Here is a 19,527-nt window from a genome sequence, read left to right on the forward strand (position 1 = left end):
CGAAGCACTTTTATACCGTTGTCGTATTGTCGAGTGAATACATTATCGTGAGTTGTGAGTGCCATGGAAACCTTTTTTAAAAGAATTTCATTTATTAGAAAAACTTGTATATTATACCGATTAATAACTTAGTGTACATAATTTAACCTAACCTAACCTAACCCAACATAACTTAGTGTATATAATTATTATTCGTAACGGAGTAAATAATATTATAAATTATAAAACTATATAACAGTCTTGATTTTCAATATGCATATAAATGGTCATGAAAATAGTTATACGCTCAATTGAATAATAGATCAAGTTTATGGTTTATTTGAATTTTTTAATAGATCTTGGAATAGCGCAATTCAATAAGAAGTACAATACATCGAGTACAGAGCATAGAACAATGCAAAAATTGTAGATGATAGCTACACCGCAATACCAGCAACAACGGCAATTTTTACTTTTCTATAAATAACAAATATGTATTTCAATTGAACGTTGATATTTATAGTCCTTTGTTGTAGTATCCCATCTTCGAATTACATTTTTGCGCCGTTTTCTGTAACATTGAAATTTAATTAGGCATACGGAATGCGTAGATGTAACACCAATGAACATTTATAAATCATAATCATAAGATACATGTATATGCTTCATATACATGTAGTTTATCGATGTATAAATGTTTATCTATGTTTGACCATAGGTCAATTATTTACTTTGTATAGGTATGTAGAGTTAAGTTACTGAAATTAGTGTAGAAAAACAGGAAATTAAGTCGGTAAACGGTAATTCCAAAGGTAAATTTATTTATTGCATAAACAATAAACTTAATAAAATTATAACCTATACTAATCACTAATGATTTAATTTACATTAATTATTAAATAGGCAGAAGTCAGGGGCAAACTGGACATTAAGGGGCACGGGGAGTTAATCAACTGAACCTGTTATTATAAAGTATCAACTAATTAATATTTTTAGTAAATAGTGCTCAATTAATTTCAATTCAGATATTCTTATAGTAAATTAATGATGTTTTATTATTATATTTTAATAACACATTTTGTATCGCGAGTATATATAATTTTTATGGCACTATCGAGGGCCAGAAAGACGATTATCCCTTTGTCTCACTGATCATACCACCCCTGCTTGTAGATCTTCGTTTTATGTTGACTTAATAAACTATTAATCAATTGAATAACTTTACTTTAAATAATGAATATAGGTATGATATCTATTGTACTATCTATGCTTATATTTAAAATATATGATTAAATAATATATTTTTGGTTTTAAATTTAAAATTTTAATTATGTTGATAATTTAAGAACATAACCAATGCTTAATATGTATTAATCCGGTTTTATAAGTTATTTTCAATAATATTAAAATCTTAATTCTTACATGTACATAAGAAGTTATCAATTTTGATAAATACGAAATTATATGGAATAATTTATAAAACATTAATTACCTGTAACTCAGGTTCAAGTCGATCAATTGATATAGGTGATATTTGCGGATACAATGCACAACACATTGGAGTCGCAAAAGTTAAAAACATTCCACACAATGCAATTTGTAAAGGTGCTGGCGCCCATTTCATATTTTTTAACAATCCTCTTTTTTCAATTGCTTCCATTATTACTGGCGTTATGACTGGTGTATAAATATAAATTTAAATCAATTAACGTATAGAATTTAACATGAATAAGAGTGAAATATCTTTCAATCCTTACTCATTCCCGGAGAAGACATCACAATACGACTTAACACTACAGCTGAAATTCCTTCACGAGCAGCCACCTGGGATTCACCGAGGAAATTTTTATTTTCATCGAAAACCTCAATCCCATCATCCAGCTCTCTAAATAAAATGTATTATATTTTTAATATTTTTATAATATATATCGATAAATTACATTTTTACTTCTTTCGCATGAGGGGTATATTAATACAATTGGCTGCAGCAACAGCTACAAATGGCACAATACGTCCGGCAATAGGAGGTAATCTCTAAAATAATGAAAATGTGTTAATAAATAATGATTTCATCGAGTACATTGGGCAAATATTAATATTTTGTTGTTTTAACTTCATATTTGTCAATTCTAAAGAAATATTTAATTCCGAATTAATTGATATTTATTGACTATATAATGGGAAATTAAAGTTTATGGGATACAGGTTATTTGTGATTGGCAAAATGCAGTGTAGGTTACAACAGTTACAAAAGTTATATGGACTATTACAGCAAGTATCTTCTAATTCGAGAACAATAATACATTTCCGAACAAAATTGTAAAAACTTGTGTGCCTCAATTTACTATGATAAAACTAAATATTAAGATACTTTTACATTTTTCTATTAATATTTTACATGATATTTACTATTATAATAATGGTATATAAATATATATATGTATACAACTAAATTATAAATATGTCCATACAAAATAATACATACTTCAGGTACCTAATTTTTTGGAAAATAATTTATAATCATCGTAACTAATTCTATACTATTAATTTGTACTTGATGTTTTGTAAACAGAATCTTAGTTTCTTTTTAAAATAATTTTAATTTAAATGACATTTTTCTCAATCATAAGTTTACATTTGCGATTTATATTTCTTATTAAAATATTAAAATGTGTTAAATTTATATTAAAAAAGTAGTTTTTTAATAACAATTTGAATATATATATGAAATATAAATATAATAATAGTATGATTAGTGATAGATGCATATACATAGATTTTTAAATTTAAAACTAAGAATCATTTCTATTTTTTCGAGATTCAGTTAAATATTTGACTAGGATTAACTCTGAACTATGGTATGATACAAAACTTTAAAGGAAAGGTAATATTACCAAAGAACAATCGCAGTAGTCTATAATTGAGCAATGGTGACAATAATTAGGACATTTTTGAATTAGTATTAGATGAGTGTATTATATATTTATCCGGTTAGAATATGAAATATTTAAACTGACGTTTATTGGTATGGAGTAAATATCATTAATTATATTATTATATTATTAGTTATTGCTAATCAATACGTTCAATAGATATATACACAAAATTTTTTGATTGCTGCCCACTTCCCTGATAGTCCAGCATTTTGCACAAACACATATGGGAGGATTAAAAAAACAGATATCTTTAACTACGTATTAAAACCCTTCTTGTTTCGTTTATGATTAACTTTTCCAATTTCATTACACATTTACATAGTATTTATTATTCATACAAAATCAAATTTAACTGTCTCATGGCATAATAACATATTATAAAAAACAATATTTATAGAAGATTGATTTGAATTCTATTATAAAATACTTATGCACTCTACAGATGCCAGAGGTCCTATTACTTCCAAAACTATCAGTGAAACAAGACTATTCAAAGAAATCTGAAGTAATCTTTATAGCATTGTATTATAATATAATTACATGATACATTTGAATCAATATCATTTTTTATAAGGTTGTTAAGGTTAGTTACTCATTACTTCGAATCGTTTTTTGAATTCAAATAATTTATCATTGTATTCAAATTTTTATAAATTAAAAATAAAACGATGACAATTTAATTAATTTTAAGATGCCCACACATGGTTTAAAGTATCTTCGGAACCTCATCCTTCTATCAAAAAAAAAAAAAAATCATTAGAAAATAAGGGCAACAATCATAGGCCTCACGTTTTAACATTTTACATTGTGTTTTTATAAATATTGATTGATCAAGTAAATTAATATGATTTTTTTTTATAAGTAACATTTTTCAAAACATTTATCAGAATGTATTTTATTTTATACAACATTTAAATTAAATAAATTAAAAAAAAATAAACAGTTTTTACTTTCATGAAGCTATTTAAAAAAATTGATAATTATAAGACTTGATAAAATATTAAATGATAGGTATTGAAGTTATAACTATAGAAACTATAGAAACTTACTTTAACTAATCTGTTCAAACCCAATGCTGTAATAAGAGCGCCACTGGTAGCTAATACATACGATTTAGCAACTTGACTGTAAATGAATTGTAATATACAATCAAATTAACGTAATAGTTTGATATCAGCACTGTAAAATAATTAGTAAAATCGATTCTCATACTCTAGGGGCATCGGTGAGTTTCCACTTCGATTTGTATAGTTGACCAGAGCGTTGAATGATTGATTGCACCACTGCCAAAAAATTACTGCCGGTGTTGTTCTGATTATAAATTATAATACTAATTACATACCTTATACTATAATAAATTATAGATTTAATATATACTTAATTGATTTTAAATATATATTGTTACATTTAATTATATAATAGTTATTATGTGCCCTCAGGGTAATCACAGTATAAGATACAGAAGTATTAAAAAAAAATACCAGAAAACAATATCTAATCTTTAAGATAATAATTAAAATAATTCAAACTAAAGCTCAAAAGATGAATGAAAAGAAATATAAAAAGTTATCAATAGAACTTTTCGAAAAAAGTTAACAAAACAATAATAACTCGCGGTTTAATGGATGATGCAAAGAAGCTTTACGAAAACGAGATGAAGCAAGGAAAAAGATAGTACAGAATCAAACACCAGAAAATCAAGAACATATTTTACAGAGGAACAGAAAAAATAAGATAATAAGTAAAGAGAAAAGACGAGCCGAAAAAGAATTTATCAGAAGTATAGAAAAATATAGATTTAACCCGAGAACATTCTTTAGGATATGTTAATCAATTAAAAACGGTTTCAAAGCTCAAATTACGATTTTCAAAGAATATAATGGTCACTTCTTAACAAATTAAATAAATATAAATAAATACTGCGGACAGATTTAAATCACGTCTTTATAGTATTTTTGAATGTAATAAAGGAGAGGTATAATGCCTCCGAAGAGAGCTCCCAATCTACTATACGGCGTAACCAGAATTGTTGGTACTAAACTTGGAAGAAATAAAAAACATCATAAAAATATTGAAGACAAAGTATTGAAGCAAAGGTAAAAAAAAATATATTATGTAATAAAAATAGAGTAACATACGAGGCTATACTTTAAAGTTATAATTTTGATTTTTTTTTTTTTTAACCAAATAAAAATAAAAGAGTGCAAACATTTAAATTTAATTTAAGACCAGTAGGTAAAACATAATAGAATATCGTGTGTATAACAAAAAATTATGTAGTTAATATTAAAATAGAATATATTATTTATTGTACACTTAAAAAATATTGAAAGTTTTTTAAAAATTAAGTTATTATTTGGTATTCTAGACGTCAGGACGTTAAGGTACTAATTATAAATATGAGTTTCTTTTTCAGTATATAAAATAAAAAACTGATTATTATTTACTGTTTCGTTTTACTTTGAGCCTAAGCTATAACAAATTTATTTATGCTAAATCACATCATACTACTTGTTCGCGTCAATATTGCAATCTACATTGTAATTGTGTCCATGTTATCATTTTCGTGCGATGCGTAGCGGTGCGTTGCGTATCCGCGACCATCGTCGATAAGCCTCCGTGTGCGACCGGCCGGGTACGTATCGTGTTGTTATCATCGCACGTAAATGTATCCGTTATTTCATGTTTTCTTACTCTTTCCGGTTGTTTTTCGTTTATTGTGAAGTCATGTTCTCGGTGCCATAGAGTTTCGCAAGTTTCTCGTGATTTTTGGTTTAGTGTGGAGACACTGAAGAACTTTATCGTCAATTTGGTGTCCGGAAACTGTAGCCTTCGTGGTAAATGTCGTCGGAATCATCTCTCTTTCTGTTCGTGTTCGTCGTTGTGTGCACATCAACTGTTTTAGTCGGTTTACAGCCGTTTTCGTCAAACCCACTTTTTTTGTGTTTCGTATCCTTCTTGTCGGCTGTTTGATAAATGTCGTTCTGCGTAAATAGTATTGTCTTTCATTCAGTCACCGTGTTCCATGGTGGTCATTTACCAACAGCCATTGTGGTTTTCATTCGTATTGTCTTCGTCTGCGCTGTAGAACCTCCGTCTTCGTTGGTGACTGTGCTTGGGTGGTCGCACGTACCAAGTTCTGTGACTTATTTTCATTTATACACTGCGGGTAATAACTGCCGTCGTAGGCAATTATTAAGTCACAGGGTTGATGCGGTCGCGTGGATGCAATCAGCCACTCAACATAGTCGCATGTGAGTATTGGTCGACCATACTTGTTTTTCGTTTCATTCGTGTAAGAGCCGACGGGCCTTGCCGTTCGTAGGCAAATTATGCATACCTATTACTTATTATATTATATTAGCATATTATTATTATTGATTATCTGTCTATCATTGTATTGTAGCCGCCACAGGCAAATTACTTATCATTTACATTAGTTACCGTTTTTATTTACACATTTTATACCTATAGTTGTGTGCAGTGTGGGCCACGTCCATATTATTATTATATTATTTATACATTATATTACATTGATTTATTGATATATATTTGTTGTGCCAACCATGCAACTTAATACATTTTTGCAAGGGCACCCATAGGAAAATTCTCAAGGGGGGGGGGACAACATTTTAATTTATCAATCTCTAGTTATTTAATTATATATTAAATAATATATTTATTAATAAAACTCATTATTTTGTTATTAAATATTACACTCGACACTACGATAGTAATAGTAAGCTCGATAGGTACAACACAAATTAATGAGTAACGACTCAACACTTGAATAGTTTTCACTTTTCTATTTTCAACTCTAATCTCTACTCTCTAGTTATCATAAAATTAATATTATAAATTACAATACTTATTAAGTTATAAATAATACCTTTATTTATAATAATATCTAATTAACATTATTTATTTTTATTGTCAGATAGTTTAACATTATATTATTCTATAATAACACTAAATAATGTCACACGTTTGATAATAGGTAATAGGTAGTGAGTACCGAAAACCGGGCAATGTGCATCTATAAAAATTCCCATTCAGTTTCCGTGTTTCTTTTATATATGTATAATTATACATAAATCTGTTCATAAATAAAATATAAAATTTAAAATTTTTTTTAAAATTTTATAATATAAAAAATTGGTGGTGTACACACGCACATGTACATACCGTATTTGTGGAAATACACAATATTTTAAGAATTGATAATTATCCATAGAATAAAAACGAAAAAGCGCTTTATTATTTATAGCTGATAATCTGATTTTCCAAACTAAATAAATAGATTTTTCATAAACAAATTATAGATTTTCATATATTAAATTAAATTTTTAAATTATATTTAAATAAATAAATTCTAATCATAGTAAACAATTTTCCAAGATTTTTGACATTTTCCTAGGAGGACATGTTCCTCCTTTGCTCCCCATATGGGCGTCCTTGCATTTTTGTACTACATCCTTTGTTCATATTATTTATTATTTTTTTATTATACAGTCCACTACTTATTATTTATCTTTTATCATAGCTGTTAAGGCACCCTTATTTTTATTTATATTATAAGAGCTGATAGCACCAAAAATACTTTCACAAGATTGTATGTTAGTGAAATATTTTGTTACTGTTAAAATTAATAGTGAACTTTTTATTTTTTATTTAATTATACTTTATTAAATAAATATAAAATACACTCACTTGTAGAACGTGATCAAACCGCCAGTAATCAACATATTCATTGGCACTTGAGCTGACATTCTTCCAAAGATGATCATTTTTTCTCCTGTTTCCGGATGGTACGCAGAATCAACCACATCTTTTGCCTTGTAGACATCATTTAATGTTAATCCATCTGGTATATTTTCACCATTTCTAAATAACTATTGATTAAACTTCTTGTTTTCAGTTTTACTATTTTACAAAAGAGACGAGTCACACTTAAATTACTTACTTATAACTGGTAACGATTTGCTTGCATCTCTCTAATTCAGAATTTGATTTGAAAACATTTAACGGATTAGTGGTGGTTAAAAAGTACTTTACTCGGCCCCAGTATTGAGTCTGATCCCAACGAGGCTCGTCTAAATTTACTCGTCCGTCCATGTTCGGTGTTCAAGATGTAATAAATCCGATTATAGTTTATCAAATTCATGCAGTTCAAAAATGGAACACGGATAACGTTTAACTTTTATAATATTAGGCGGGGAAGATAACCAACTCGAACTAGTTAAATATTATTATACGTTAGTAAAGGTCAATAAAAGCGATTGTTTCTAATTTAACTACTATCATAATTTGATAACAACCTATAATGTTTTAATTACATTCACATATTATTACGTGCACAAGACATTTAACGAGTGTTTGAAACAGACAACAGGTGAAATACTACTTGCGTAAAATTATCATATAATATGTGATGTAACTTCTTACCAAAATACAACTATTTAGATTCAACACGTTTCTTCTTGTGTACACAAATACATGTAAACCTTGAATTAAATTAAAAAACAAAATCATCCGAAGGTCTGAGGGGGAGGGAGTAGCGTCCATTTTATTTTGATGTCCCATTTTTCTGACGACATTATTAAATAGTATTTAATAAATACTTCTTGGATTTGTGTTTTGTTTTTAGTAGTTTTGAAACATAACTTTTATTTCTTCGGCTTTGCTTTTTATTAATTTTTTGGTTAAGGGAAAAAAAGGAATACTATACTTTAATTTTTAATGTTTCTTTTTTACAGTAAATAAAATCTATTATACTCATCTTGCTGGCCATAATCGTTCTTGAATAAGCGTAAAACAATAAGAAAATTTAATATTTTTTATTTACTTAAAGATAAACTTGAACTAAGAGTTGATTGAGTAATAAGTGTTACGGTTGCAACAAACAACGATAGTAATATTTATTCTTCTTCAATTTATCTTCGGAATACCTGCATAACCAGCTGAATCATGAGCACTTACCATTAAATTGACAATACACTTGTATATTTACAATAACAAATATTTTTACTCATGGACGAAGATGGATAATAAGGCTAGTTTATAGTTTTTATAAATGTATTACATTGTATATATATATATATATATATATATGCATACATACATACATACATACATACATACATACATATATATATTTATATATATACACAATATTATGATTACTAAATGTAGTGGTGTTTGGCAAAAAAACTAGAGGGTATACGCGTATTTAAGGATTTATGACAATGACTATTATGTATTCATTAGGATCAAGACTTATCAGATTTTTTATCACTCAAAAAGACGATCGCTTAGCTCGCGAGTATTCAAGTCTTTTCTGGATCTCATGTTCACAAGTATAAACTTAAATATAAAAAAAAAAAAAATGTGTATTAATTTTATCCCATATTATTTCTTAATTTATTTAAGTATTTAAAGCTTCTATGGAAAATTCAATAATTGCCCGATTTTAAAGGCAAAAAATATAATAAAATATTATTATATTTATTTATTTTTATTTACAATTATTGTAAAATAAAATCATAATCATGTAATAGTCAAATAAGTAACTACAAAACATATAAAATATATACAATTAACTTTAACAGAACCTGTACATAATAAAAAAGAATAAATGACAACGGTTAAAATTGATTATAGTTTATCAGCAATGTATCAACATTGATCACGGATAACAATAAATTGAAGATTACAAATGTTTATATGGAACGCCAGCGCATTCAGTTATCAGGAATCCATTACTACTACAATTCTGGCTCCATTAGAGACATTTTAGGCATTTCCAATATTTATCATTGCGTGGGCTATCTATATTTATTTAATCAATGGCCACACTATCTAGTATATTATTGTATAAAAACGTCAACGGCCGCTTGTAGATATTATAATTTGATACCTAATGAATATAGTTAGAGGATAATCAATGGCTATAAAAAATAATCAATTATCAATGTTATTATTAACCTACCAATAACAAATTGTCTAAGAATAAACGTATGTCCTATGGATTTTTTTTCTATTTATGAAGTAGCTATACGAGCGTATACGTGCATATTGATGTTACTTTTATAAAATATACGCTATATCACCATGATGGTTCACGGGTATACATCATGTACCCGCGTGTACCCTCCAAAACACCACTGAATAAATGCCTAAATATTGAAAAAACTTTTACATAACATGACAGTTTTTATGTGTATAATATACATTATAATATGTAATATTGTGTATTTGTGATGTAAAACTAATTTCCTATCATAATACAGCAAGGCCGTATCTGGGGGGGGGTCCAGGGTGTCCAGACCCCCCCCAACCACCGAAATTTCTTCAATATTTTACGAATGTTTAAAATACTTATTTATTTTTAATACCAACATAAATATTTTCAGTCAAAAATGACTTAAGCTCCTATTAATCATTGACTGCTTTTAATGTTATATTATAATATCATATGAAAATATGATATTAATTTTAATAAAAGTAGATTAAATCTTTTTTTCATTGTTTTAAAATCACAATAACATTAAATACTCTTTAATTTTATATTTAATTAATTAATTTTACTATTCTTTTTACATATTATGGTTCGTAGTTTCGTACGAGCCCTTAAAAGCTTAAAAGCTAGAAAAATAATTAACCATAATTATGTTGTACTCACATAAATTTGACGTATTTACGACGTCAACAGTCGGCAGCAGTAGTTCAGCAGAAAATAAAATTGTTGTAGGTACTTCGAGTGTACTGTACACAGTATATACTTTATATCGTTGGCCTTTGCTATAGTAATTAGTTGACAATAACTTGTATTCGAAGAAAGATAATAAGGCGATAGCCAATACGGCTCACCCGACATCACGAAACGATAATACAATTCTAAGAATTACGTAGTTCATTGTTTACTGCGAAAGTTCAAATAATATTTTGCTAATGAATAGTACCTATTTTCTGGTATAAGATGAAATATACATTATTCAATTTTCAAAGCAGTTTTAAAATATTTCGTCATTCGTCAACAATATTTTGCGATACTTCAGTAATAAATAGAACTACAAAAAAATTGGGGGAGGATTTTAACCCCTAGGACACACCCCCTAAATACGCCACTGACAGTGCATACTATCGTAATCAATTCTTTGTACATCTCCTTTTTTTGAATAAACTGATATATGTCTATGTGAAATAGATGCGCCATCTGAAGATTCAAATACTGCTACGATTTCAGAAACTGTTGGGTCGTACCTACGGATATCTTCTCTAGGTTCATAATAAAAATGGTAATGTTATGTGAGAACCAAAAGAGACAAATGACATCGCACTATTATATTGACGTATATATTCTCTAAAATGTTTAGACTCATTATTTTCACCAACAAATAAATCAAATATTCCATTAGGCAAACGGCACTCTAGTAAAGATATTTTTCCATTACCACAAAATGCAACAAATGACAATGCTCGCATTTAAATTTTAAATTACCCAAATTATAAGAAGTAACTTGAAGTATATTATGCGATAAAGCGCATTTATAAAATAATACTCTCTGATTCTGGTTTTCTTTACGTTTTTTTTTCACGTCTTCCAATTAAAGATTGAGTTTTACGCTTACTATTAGTGTTAGCATTTATTTCTTTCGGTAGATTTTGAATATTCATATTATTACTAAAAACTAAAGCACTATGTCCTGTGTCACCATGGCCAGAAAAAAATAAATTACACATTATTGCACCTGAACAATAATCTAAAAATGCACTAAGATCTGTAGATCTATACACACGAAATGTATGACTTGGATAAAGTCAACTAATGCATTCAAGTTCGACGTGACCAGCATACTCGCCATTTATGCTCATCAAATGTTCGTAATCATTATAATTATAAATAGGTAATCTATACGAAAGATCACCTATGACAAATTCTTTATACATATCCCAATTATGTATCACCAAGTTAACAACTCTTAATCGAATATTTCGATGTTCTCTTGCGTGCCGAATATATATGACTAATATATATATATATATATATATATATATATATATATGACTAGGGGTGGGCAAAATATTTTAAACATCGATAGTGTCGATATATCGGATTTTTAAAAAAACTTTAATGTTTTTTCGATGTTTTTTTTATAATTTCCAGATTAAATAATGAATTTAAAAGTTAAAATACTATTGTAAAACTTAATTTTTCAATACATATTACTATAATAAACTGTTATAAAATTGATGAAACTGAATTTTTTTTTACTCGGGCATTACCTTCGTTATATAAAATATTTACACAAATTAATATGACATAAAGTACTTTAGTTTTAAATCTTAAAATACAGTTAAAACAATTATAATTAATTATAATATGATAATAACCAACGTGAAACTGTGAACCACGATTAAAGATGACTTTAATCGTGGTTGCGACTGAACGAATCAAAATGAACACACTGTTAAGGACGTTGGTCATACTTACGAGTTACAACATATTTTACACATATTTTATCACGTATTACGTATTTTAAATTTTAATGCCCATTGCGAAACTCGATGGTCGAGTCGTTCGATGGAACACTCAACACAGAAAATCTCGTGAAAAACTGAAAACAGTGAACTGACAAATTAATAACATAATTAAAAAAAAAAAAAACATCGAGATAAAAACATGGATGTTTTCTTCGATGTATCATCGATAAAAAACATCGAAGCAACATCGATGTTTTAAAAATATCGATGTTTTTTGCCCATTCCTAAATATGACACGGAACGAAATAAACAATCTCTATCGCTTACTATGGGAATTAATTGATATTCCATTTTAAACAAAAGCGAAACAATGTATATAGTAAAATTTGTAATTTGTTCTGTGCTGTACGGGAAAAGACAATGTGTAAATTGAAAATAGTATTTTTCTAGTTGTTTTTTTCGACGACACCAGTGGCGTAATTTGGAATTGGTTCTGGGGTGGGATTAGGATATAAGTTTATATTATCGTTCTAGTGGGGCTATACCCCCCCCCCATTAACCATTAAATCTCATAGATCACAATATTATATTAATTCATTATTAAAAATTAATTAAAGAAGGTATGAATATTATAATAATGGTTTTCAAAGACAATAAAGTAAACAATTAAATTAAGCTAAATATATTTTTCATAAATTATAATATTATTTCAAGTTTTCTTTTTGTTTTTTTCACCCAAATATCCAGTAAATCATCGGGGTTCAACTTAATGTCCCGATGTACTGATAACATCATAAGTCCATTCAAGCGTTCCTATTAAGTAGGTATATAAGTTAGTAAAAGTTTAAAATTATAATATAATTTACAAAAATAATGATTATTACCTGACCCATTGTGTTTCTGAGAAAAGTTTTTACTCTTTTTAAAGTAGAAAACATACGCTCTGGTGAAGTGGTCGAGACTGGCAATGTACATAATATTTTTTAAGAGCAAAAATATGTTGGGATAAATTTGTTCATCACACATAATAAGTTTTTGGAGCCCAGATTTTGGAAGTTTTTCACATTTATTTAATTTACGCTTCCATAATTTTAATTCAAAAAATGATTTGTCAAAACATTCTACATCAGGACTATAAAATTATACCAATTGTTTAAATGATAATTCTTCATCTTCAGTTAAATTTGAATTTGTTGAAAATAAGCATTCAAACCCTACATAAATATAATTAAGAATCAATTATTTTTTAACAATATTTGTATAATAATATGCGATTCTTATAATTATTATGTTACTCGTATATCACTGTACCTTTGAAAATATCTGAATGAGACAAAAATCTTTCTTGTAATTCAGTTATAATCAAGATAAGATAGAAAAACTGTTATCCTATAGTATGTTTCTACATTTAACTCTCCATCTGTTATAGGATTAGCACGGTTTTTTTTGTTTTTTAATGATTCTTTTGTGTGTTAATTCAATGTCTAGTTTAGCAGACATGTCCTATAACAAATTATACTCAGCTTAATATAAGTGATTATATTATAATATATTTTATACCTTTGCTTGACTAAATATTTTTTTAAATTCACAATCATAATTACTTTTTATTAACTTTAACTCTATTACTATATCTTCTGTGAGATTGACTGCTTCTTTTAAATCAATTCGCTCTCTTTACAACTGCTTGCATAGAGGCAAACCATATGAAAACAGTAGCTAAATACATATAATTTACAAATTAAATTACAACTAATAACTTATTACAAAATATACAATTTACATTACAATAGGAAATAAATTATTTTAAATTTATAAAAAATAATAATATTCACCTTAACAACATAAACTGATACAATGAACTCTAAATCAATTGATTTTATAGGCATATTGGCTTCTATAGCAGTTCCCGATGAATCTTTCCAATCTGAAATCAATTCTAAGGCTTCTAATACAAAATCAAATAATTCCACAAAATCATGTACAGCATTATAATGCTATACCCATCTTGTAGTACATAGTCTTTTAAGGCTTTTTTATTTTTATATCAGTATATCTATTTTCAATACAAGATAATAATACATTATAAGGTTTAGGTATATTGAAGAAAATATATAATTTCTCTATAATGCCCAAACAGTTTCTAATGGGTTGTATGTTACACGCAGTTGATACAGCCAAGTTCAATGAGTGGGCTGCACAATGTACATATATCGCTTTAGGAAAAGTAGTTCTAATGTGTGTTTGAGCACTATTGAACTGGCCTGTTATGTTTTTTAGCACTATCATATCCTTGGCCATAAAGGAAATTGCAGTTTATTCCACATTCAGTTAATCCTAAATTATAAAATTTTAGTAAAGTATTCTAAAATATAAAATATTTTATTTATTAGATACCACTTAAAATAGACTCTGCTAGATTTTTCCCAAATAGGCTATTTACAGGTACAAATTTTAGAAAATTTTCTTTAATATTATATTTTGAATAAACATATCTCACACATAATGCTAACTGTTCGATAACTGCTACGTGAGTGGTTTCATCAGCCAACACGGTAAAACAACGAGAGTTATTTACTTCATTTACTATTTCTTTTAAAATTATTTCTCCACATGCTGAAATTATTTCATTTTGAACTTGAGGTGTAATATATTTATTTCTTCCTTGTTCTTCTAAATTATGTTTTAAATAATCATCACCTTTACTCCGATAGTTAAGTATAGCTCTAAAATTACCTACATTGGTTGATTGGTTGTTGCTGTCTATTTAAAAATTGAATAGATGTATTTTAGTATTTATTAAAAATATATAATATATATTATATATATACAATTTTATAAACATCATAAAATGCTAACTTCCAGAATTCCTGTGGCCTCGCAAAGCTATTTCTTGACGACCACACAAGATCACACAATCAATTAATAATTGGGATAAGCTTTTTTCTATTTGATTTGATTTGTTCAGCTCTTAATTAAAATTATATAAAATAAAGTAAGTAATTATGTTTAAAAATAATATTGCATATTAGGTACTTAATTATTAACTACTTAGTAGTGGTATTAGGTACATGTGTGATATACTATACAAAAAAAAAACATGGTTAGTAAATCAGTACCAACCTTTCTAAATCTAACTGATTAACGATTGATAATTTTTGTTTAGAATAAACATTAAGAAAATGGTTAGAGTCCACGACACAATATCCATGATAAAGCTTTTTAGAATGTTCACGAAAAATCTAAAATACATTCATAACAATTTAATAAGATATACTGTAAACATTAAAAAGTACTATATTATAAAAACCTGCTTGGCATTTTTCCATTCATCTAAGGCCCTAACAGCAAGTTGACCTAACGGCTGATTATTTATACCACGAGATTTTGTAGCCATTCAAACTCAGTCAGCCATTTGTATTGAAATCTTAGACCACGGTTTTTGTTTTTATCAGTTATCGGAAAACTATAATTTTGCTGTGGTACCCATACATTTGTAAGAACCTCTGAAATATGAATAAATAAAAAAAATATCTTCAACAGTTACATTTTTTAAATTAGCCAAGTATTATGAAAAAATTAAATTAATGTTTAGTAGGCATATACCTAACAAGTATTGGTTACTTACAAGATATTTATCTTCATCAGCCAAAGCATGTTTATGAACAAATAAACCTATATCATTTTGATGGTACTGTACATTGCTACTTAAGCATTGAATCTTAAAATGTAAGAAGAATAAAGCATGTATTTTAGTATATTAAGCTATAATATGATATTATGTAGCATATTTCAAGCATATCATAATATGTACTAATAAATAATAGCATATTATTGCATATTTGCTTATAACTAAATAACCAAATAGAAGCAATATCCAAATCAAAACATACAAATAAACTTAAGAATTAAAAATGTTAAGTTTTAATCATAAACTTTTCCTAACTTAGTACTTACAGGATGTTGTGTTATTGATTTTTAAATGTATATAAATAATTTTATAAATTTACATAAAAATTAAAAATACATAAATGTATGAACATTTAGATTATTTCAAAAAATTGTTCAACTTTATTACCACAAGTTCTTACTTCTTTACTAGGTTGGTCATGATCTGAATCACATTTTGACAAGCTGTTCTGTTCATCAGTTTCTTTAACTTTTTTTTAAAAAAAGAAATAAAAGCATTCGACTGTCTTTTCATTTTTATTTAATAATTTAATATGTAATTTAGTAATATATATTAAATAATAGAAAACAATAGACACACATCCACAGATCACAGTTAAAGAAAAAATATTATTTTATTATAATATAAATAATAATGGAGATTGGTGTTCCACTTGCACTGTTGCTCAACGTTTACAGTAATGTAATGTTCGAAAAAAGTTAATACCACAGAATAGAACAATATCTAATAATACCATTAGAATAATAATACATTGTGTGTTGACGTCGCATGTTGTCGATAAGCAATTTCCTGGGATTTGGGAAATACCCCAAATTTTATCGAAGTTTTACCTAGCTTAATCGAAAACAAGAATAATCAATATAGTAATAATATATCAACCACTGTACTCATTCCATTAATATCAATGATTATTGTAAGAACTTTTAGATTATATAATTAATAATTGATAAATAACTAGTAATAATATTTGTATTAGACAAATTTCAATGTTTTACGTTTTTTTGATATATTTCATGCTTTTAACACTAATCTAGAGTCATAAATTGTAGATTTATCAGTGTTATATTTTAACTATGAGCTATACAATTTTCTTGTAAAAAAAAAAAAAAGGTCTGGGAGGGATATATCCCCATATCCCCCCCCCCATAATTACGCCACTGGTTTAACTCTAATGAGCTTCATGTCTTATAATGTTTTCTGTTCAATCTAAAAAAAAACAAACTATTATCTAATGTAATTGGTGTTCAGCCTTCAAGCAAATGCTTTTCACCGAATTTTACAAATTGCCGTCGAAAAATAATATCCTGCGATGGACGAAAATCAAACGCGTTGTTCGATTTTATCAATTGGTTCGTTTTCTATGTACACTATTGTTAATCAACGTAATGAACGTATGCCCCCACACCGATCATTTAATCTATTACACGAGTAAGCGTGGTTAATATAATATTATATAGTTTCATGTGAATGTTATTTTATTTCGTACACATGCACACACGCAGTTAGCGCGTCGCAAAATAGGACTACTGCACGGGGCGCTAAAATATTTATAATATTGACGAAACCACTAGATGAATAATAAAATCAAGAATTCAGCCCCTCCCCATATAAGTAATTCGGCTCTTTACGCTTAATCTGATAATCTATCTTTAATCAAAATCTCAACCATTTTCATGTACCTATGAAAACATTTTCGAGATACGAATCAAATGGTAAATACTGCAATATATAGATAGATAGATAGAGATATAGAGACCAAAATTTCATAAGTTCATAAATCTTACTATTGGTCATAAAATAAATAAAAATAATGGTTTTATTTTTTTTTTCGAATTTGTACCGCATGTTTAAAAGTTTGTACCTGCGATAATATAAAAGATTTAGAAACGTTTTTTTGGTAAAAAACTTGAAATTTATAACTTCATATCCTTGTATACTAAAACTTTCAGTTTTTACCTGTGGGTTCGATAAAGAGGGAAATGACTTGAAAGATATACCCCAGAATATTTGTGTCCAATTCTTAAATTTACAAGTCTTATATTTTAAATCATAAAACAGTACAGAAAAATCGTAAGTAAAATGTTTTGATTTATTATCATTTTGATTTGGGTTATTTTATTTTCATATGATTTTATGTTTTATAAAACGCATTGCGCTTGTATTTCAATGTAGGAGAAACGTTGTCATTCACGTTATTTTAAAAAATTCTTTAAAGCGCTAATGATGATCATCTTGTAAGCAACGAAATAAAACTTGGTTCTCGTAAATTATATCAATTACCTAATAATATATTGATGATAAGTACATAATTGACAAATACTAGATGATGTTGAAGTGTAGCACGTTTGAATTTCATCAATCATAAAATTGTCAGTCAGTATCCTTCATACACATACACGGTCAATCGTGAATATCAGTCACGTTGATTGTCGTTCGAAACGTTATTGACCGGTGCAGTACGCGATTCGCCTTCGGTTTCGGCGTAGTCGTTCGCGACACGCGTGCAATCCCGTTGACAGGGTTCAAAAATAATAACGCCCCATCCTATCCCCGTCCTCGTTCACCGGAAGTCGAAGAGTCCGGATGTTAAGCGAAACATCGATCGGAAACGAAAATAATAAAACACTCGAAAGTTAACCGATCGTACGCAACAAGCGTACGAATTCATTCGATGTTTTTTTATTTCCGTAGACACCGCTGCCTTTTCAGACGCGTCGCTTTACGTATGGATATTACATCCGACTGCAATCCATTAAAACGGTAGAAGGGGGGGGGGGGGTATCTATACGATAAAATCGTTTTACTCTCGACATTCTTTACCGATTGAAATTTTCGCAACAACTTTTTTTTTAATCATAAATGCGTATTGATCTCCGCAACAATATTTTTGAACCGTGCAATGCCGATCGGTTCGAGTCAAAAAATACAACAGCCCTCGCTCGGTGGACTGCCAAAAGTAATACAACCCGAGGACCGTTTTTTTGGTTTCGTCATACCCGCTATTATTCTGTCATGTTCACTAAATGCGAATACCAGTGATGGTTCTAGCATATGGGCAGGGTGGGCGACTGCCCATACCAAAATTTCTGGTGCCCCTAATTTTAAAATTGTAACTATTATACAAAAATAAGATGTTTTATCATTTGATAAATTATAATGGTAATTTACAATTATATTATTATCATTAAATCGATGACGAACTTTCTAAAATATTATACATGTGATAATGTCACTGCAGAGCTTGCAGCTGTTCTAGTGTGGCAACGTTCGTCCCACACGACCGACGTTCGTTCACAAGTGCTACTGACCGCGGTTACACCACGACCAGTCACGGTTTGTTCCACGACTGGTTCATCTTTTGTACCACGCATCGTATCTCTTATAAAAATAAACAAAAAACCTCTTTCTGTTCCGTCGCGTTATTTATCAACGGTCGTA

The 19,527-nt window shown here is 28.1% G+C and overlaps 1 protein-coding gene and 1 long non-coding RNA gene across 3 annotated transcripts; both read right to left on the bottom strand.

The window, feature by feature from the left end:
• Positions 1–290: 290 nt before the first annotated feature.
• Positions 291–10,675, bottom strand: LOC112684460 (sideroflexin-1-like). Of its 2 annotated transcripts, XM_025556005.1 has the most exons (9): positions 10,597–10,675; positions 7,879–8,150; positions 7,626–7,799; positions 4,128–4,226; positions 3,965–4,040; positions 1,928–2,013; positions 1,737–1,864; positions 1,472–1,656; positions 291–550 (listed from the first exon to the last, which is right to left on the bottom strand). In XM_025556005.1, exons 2-9 carry the CDS (start codon positions 8,028–8,030, stop codon positions 497–499), a joined length of 954 nt encoding a protein of 317 aa, XP_025411790.1. In that variant the 5' UTR covers positions 8,031–8,150; positions 10,597–10,675; the 3' UTR covers positions 291–496. The 2 variants fall into 2 exon arrangements, with proteins under 2 accessions (XP_025411790.1, XP_025411798.1); XM_025556013.1 differs by lacking the exon at positions 10,597–10,675 and having other exon boundaries at positions 7,626–7,807; positions 7,879–7,958.
• Positions 10,676–13,058: 2,383 nt separating this feature from the next.
• On the bottom strand, positions 13,059–13,974 carry LOC112684496. The gene is made up of 4 exons (XR_003148705.1): positions 13,959–13,974; positions 13,710–13,901; positions 13,283–13,612; positions 13,059–13,211 (listed from the first exon to the last, which is right to left on the bottom strand). It is a non-coding gene; the product is annotated as an uncharacterized LOC112684496 (long non-coding RNA).
• Positions 13,975–19,527: the final 5,553 nt, after the last annotated feature.

This window comes from Sipha flava, unplaced genomic scaffold, assembly GCF_003268045.1.
Source record: "Sipha flava isolate LNK unplaced genomic scaffold, YSA_version1 105_pilon_pilon, whole genome shotgun sequence".
In the NCBI taxonomy this organism is placed as follows: domain Eukaryota; kingdom Metazoa; phylum Arthropoda; class Insecta; order Hemiptera; family Aphididae; genus Sipha; species Sipha flava.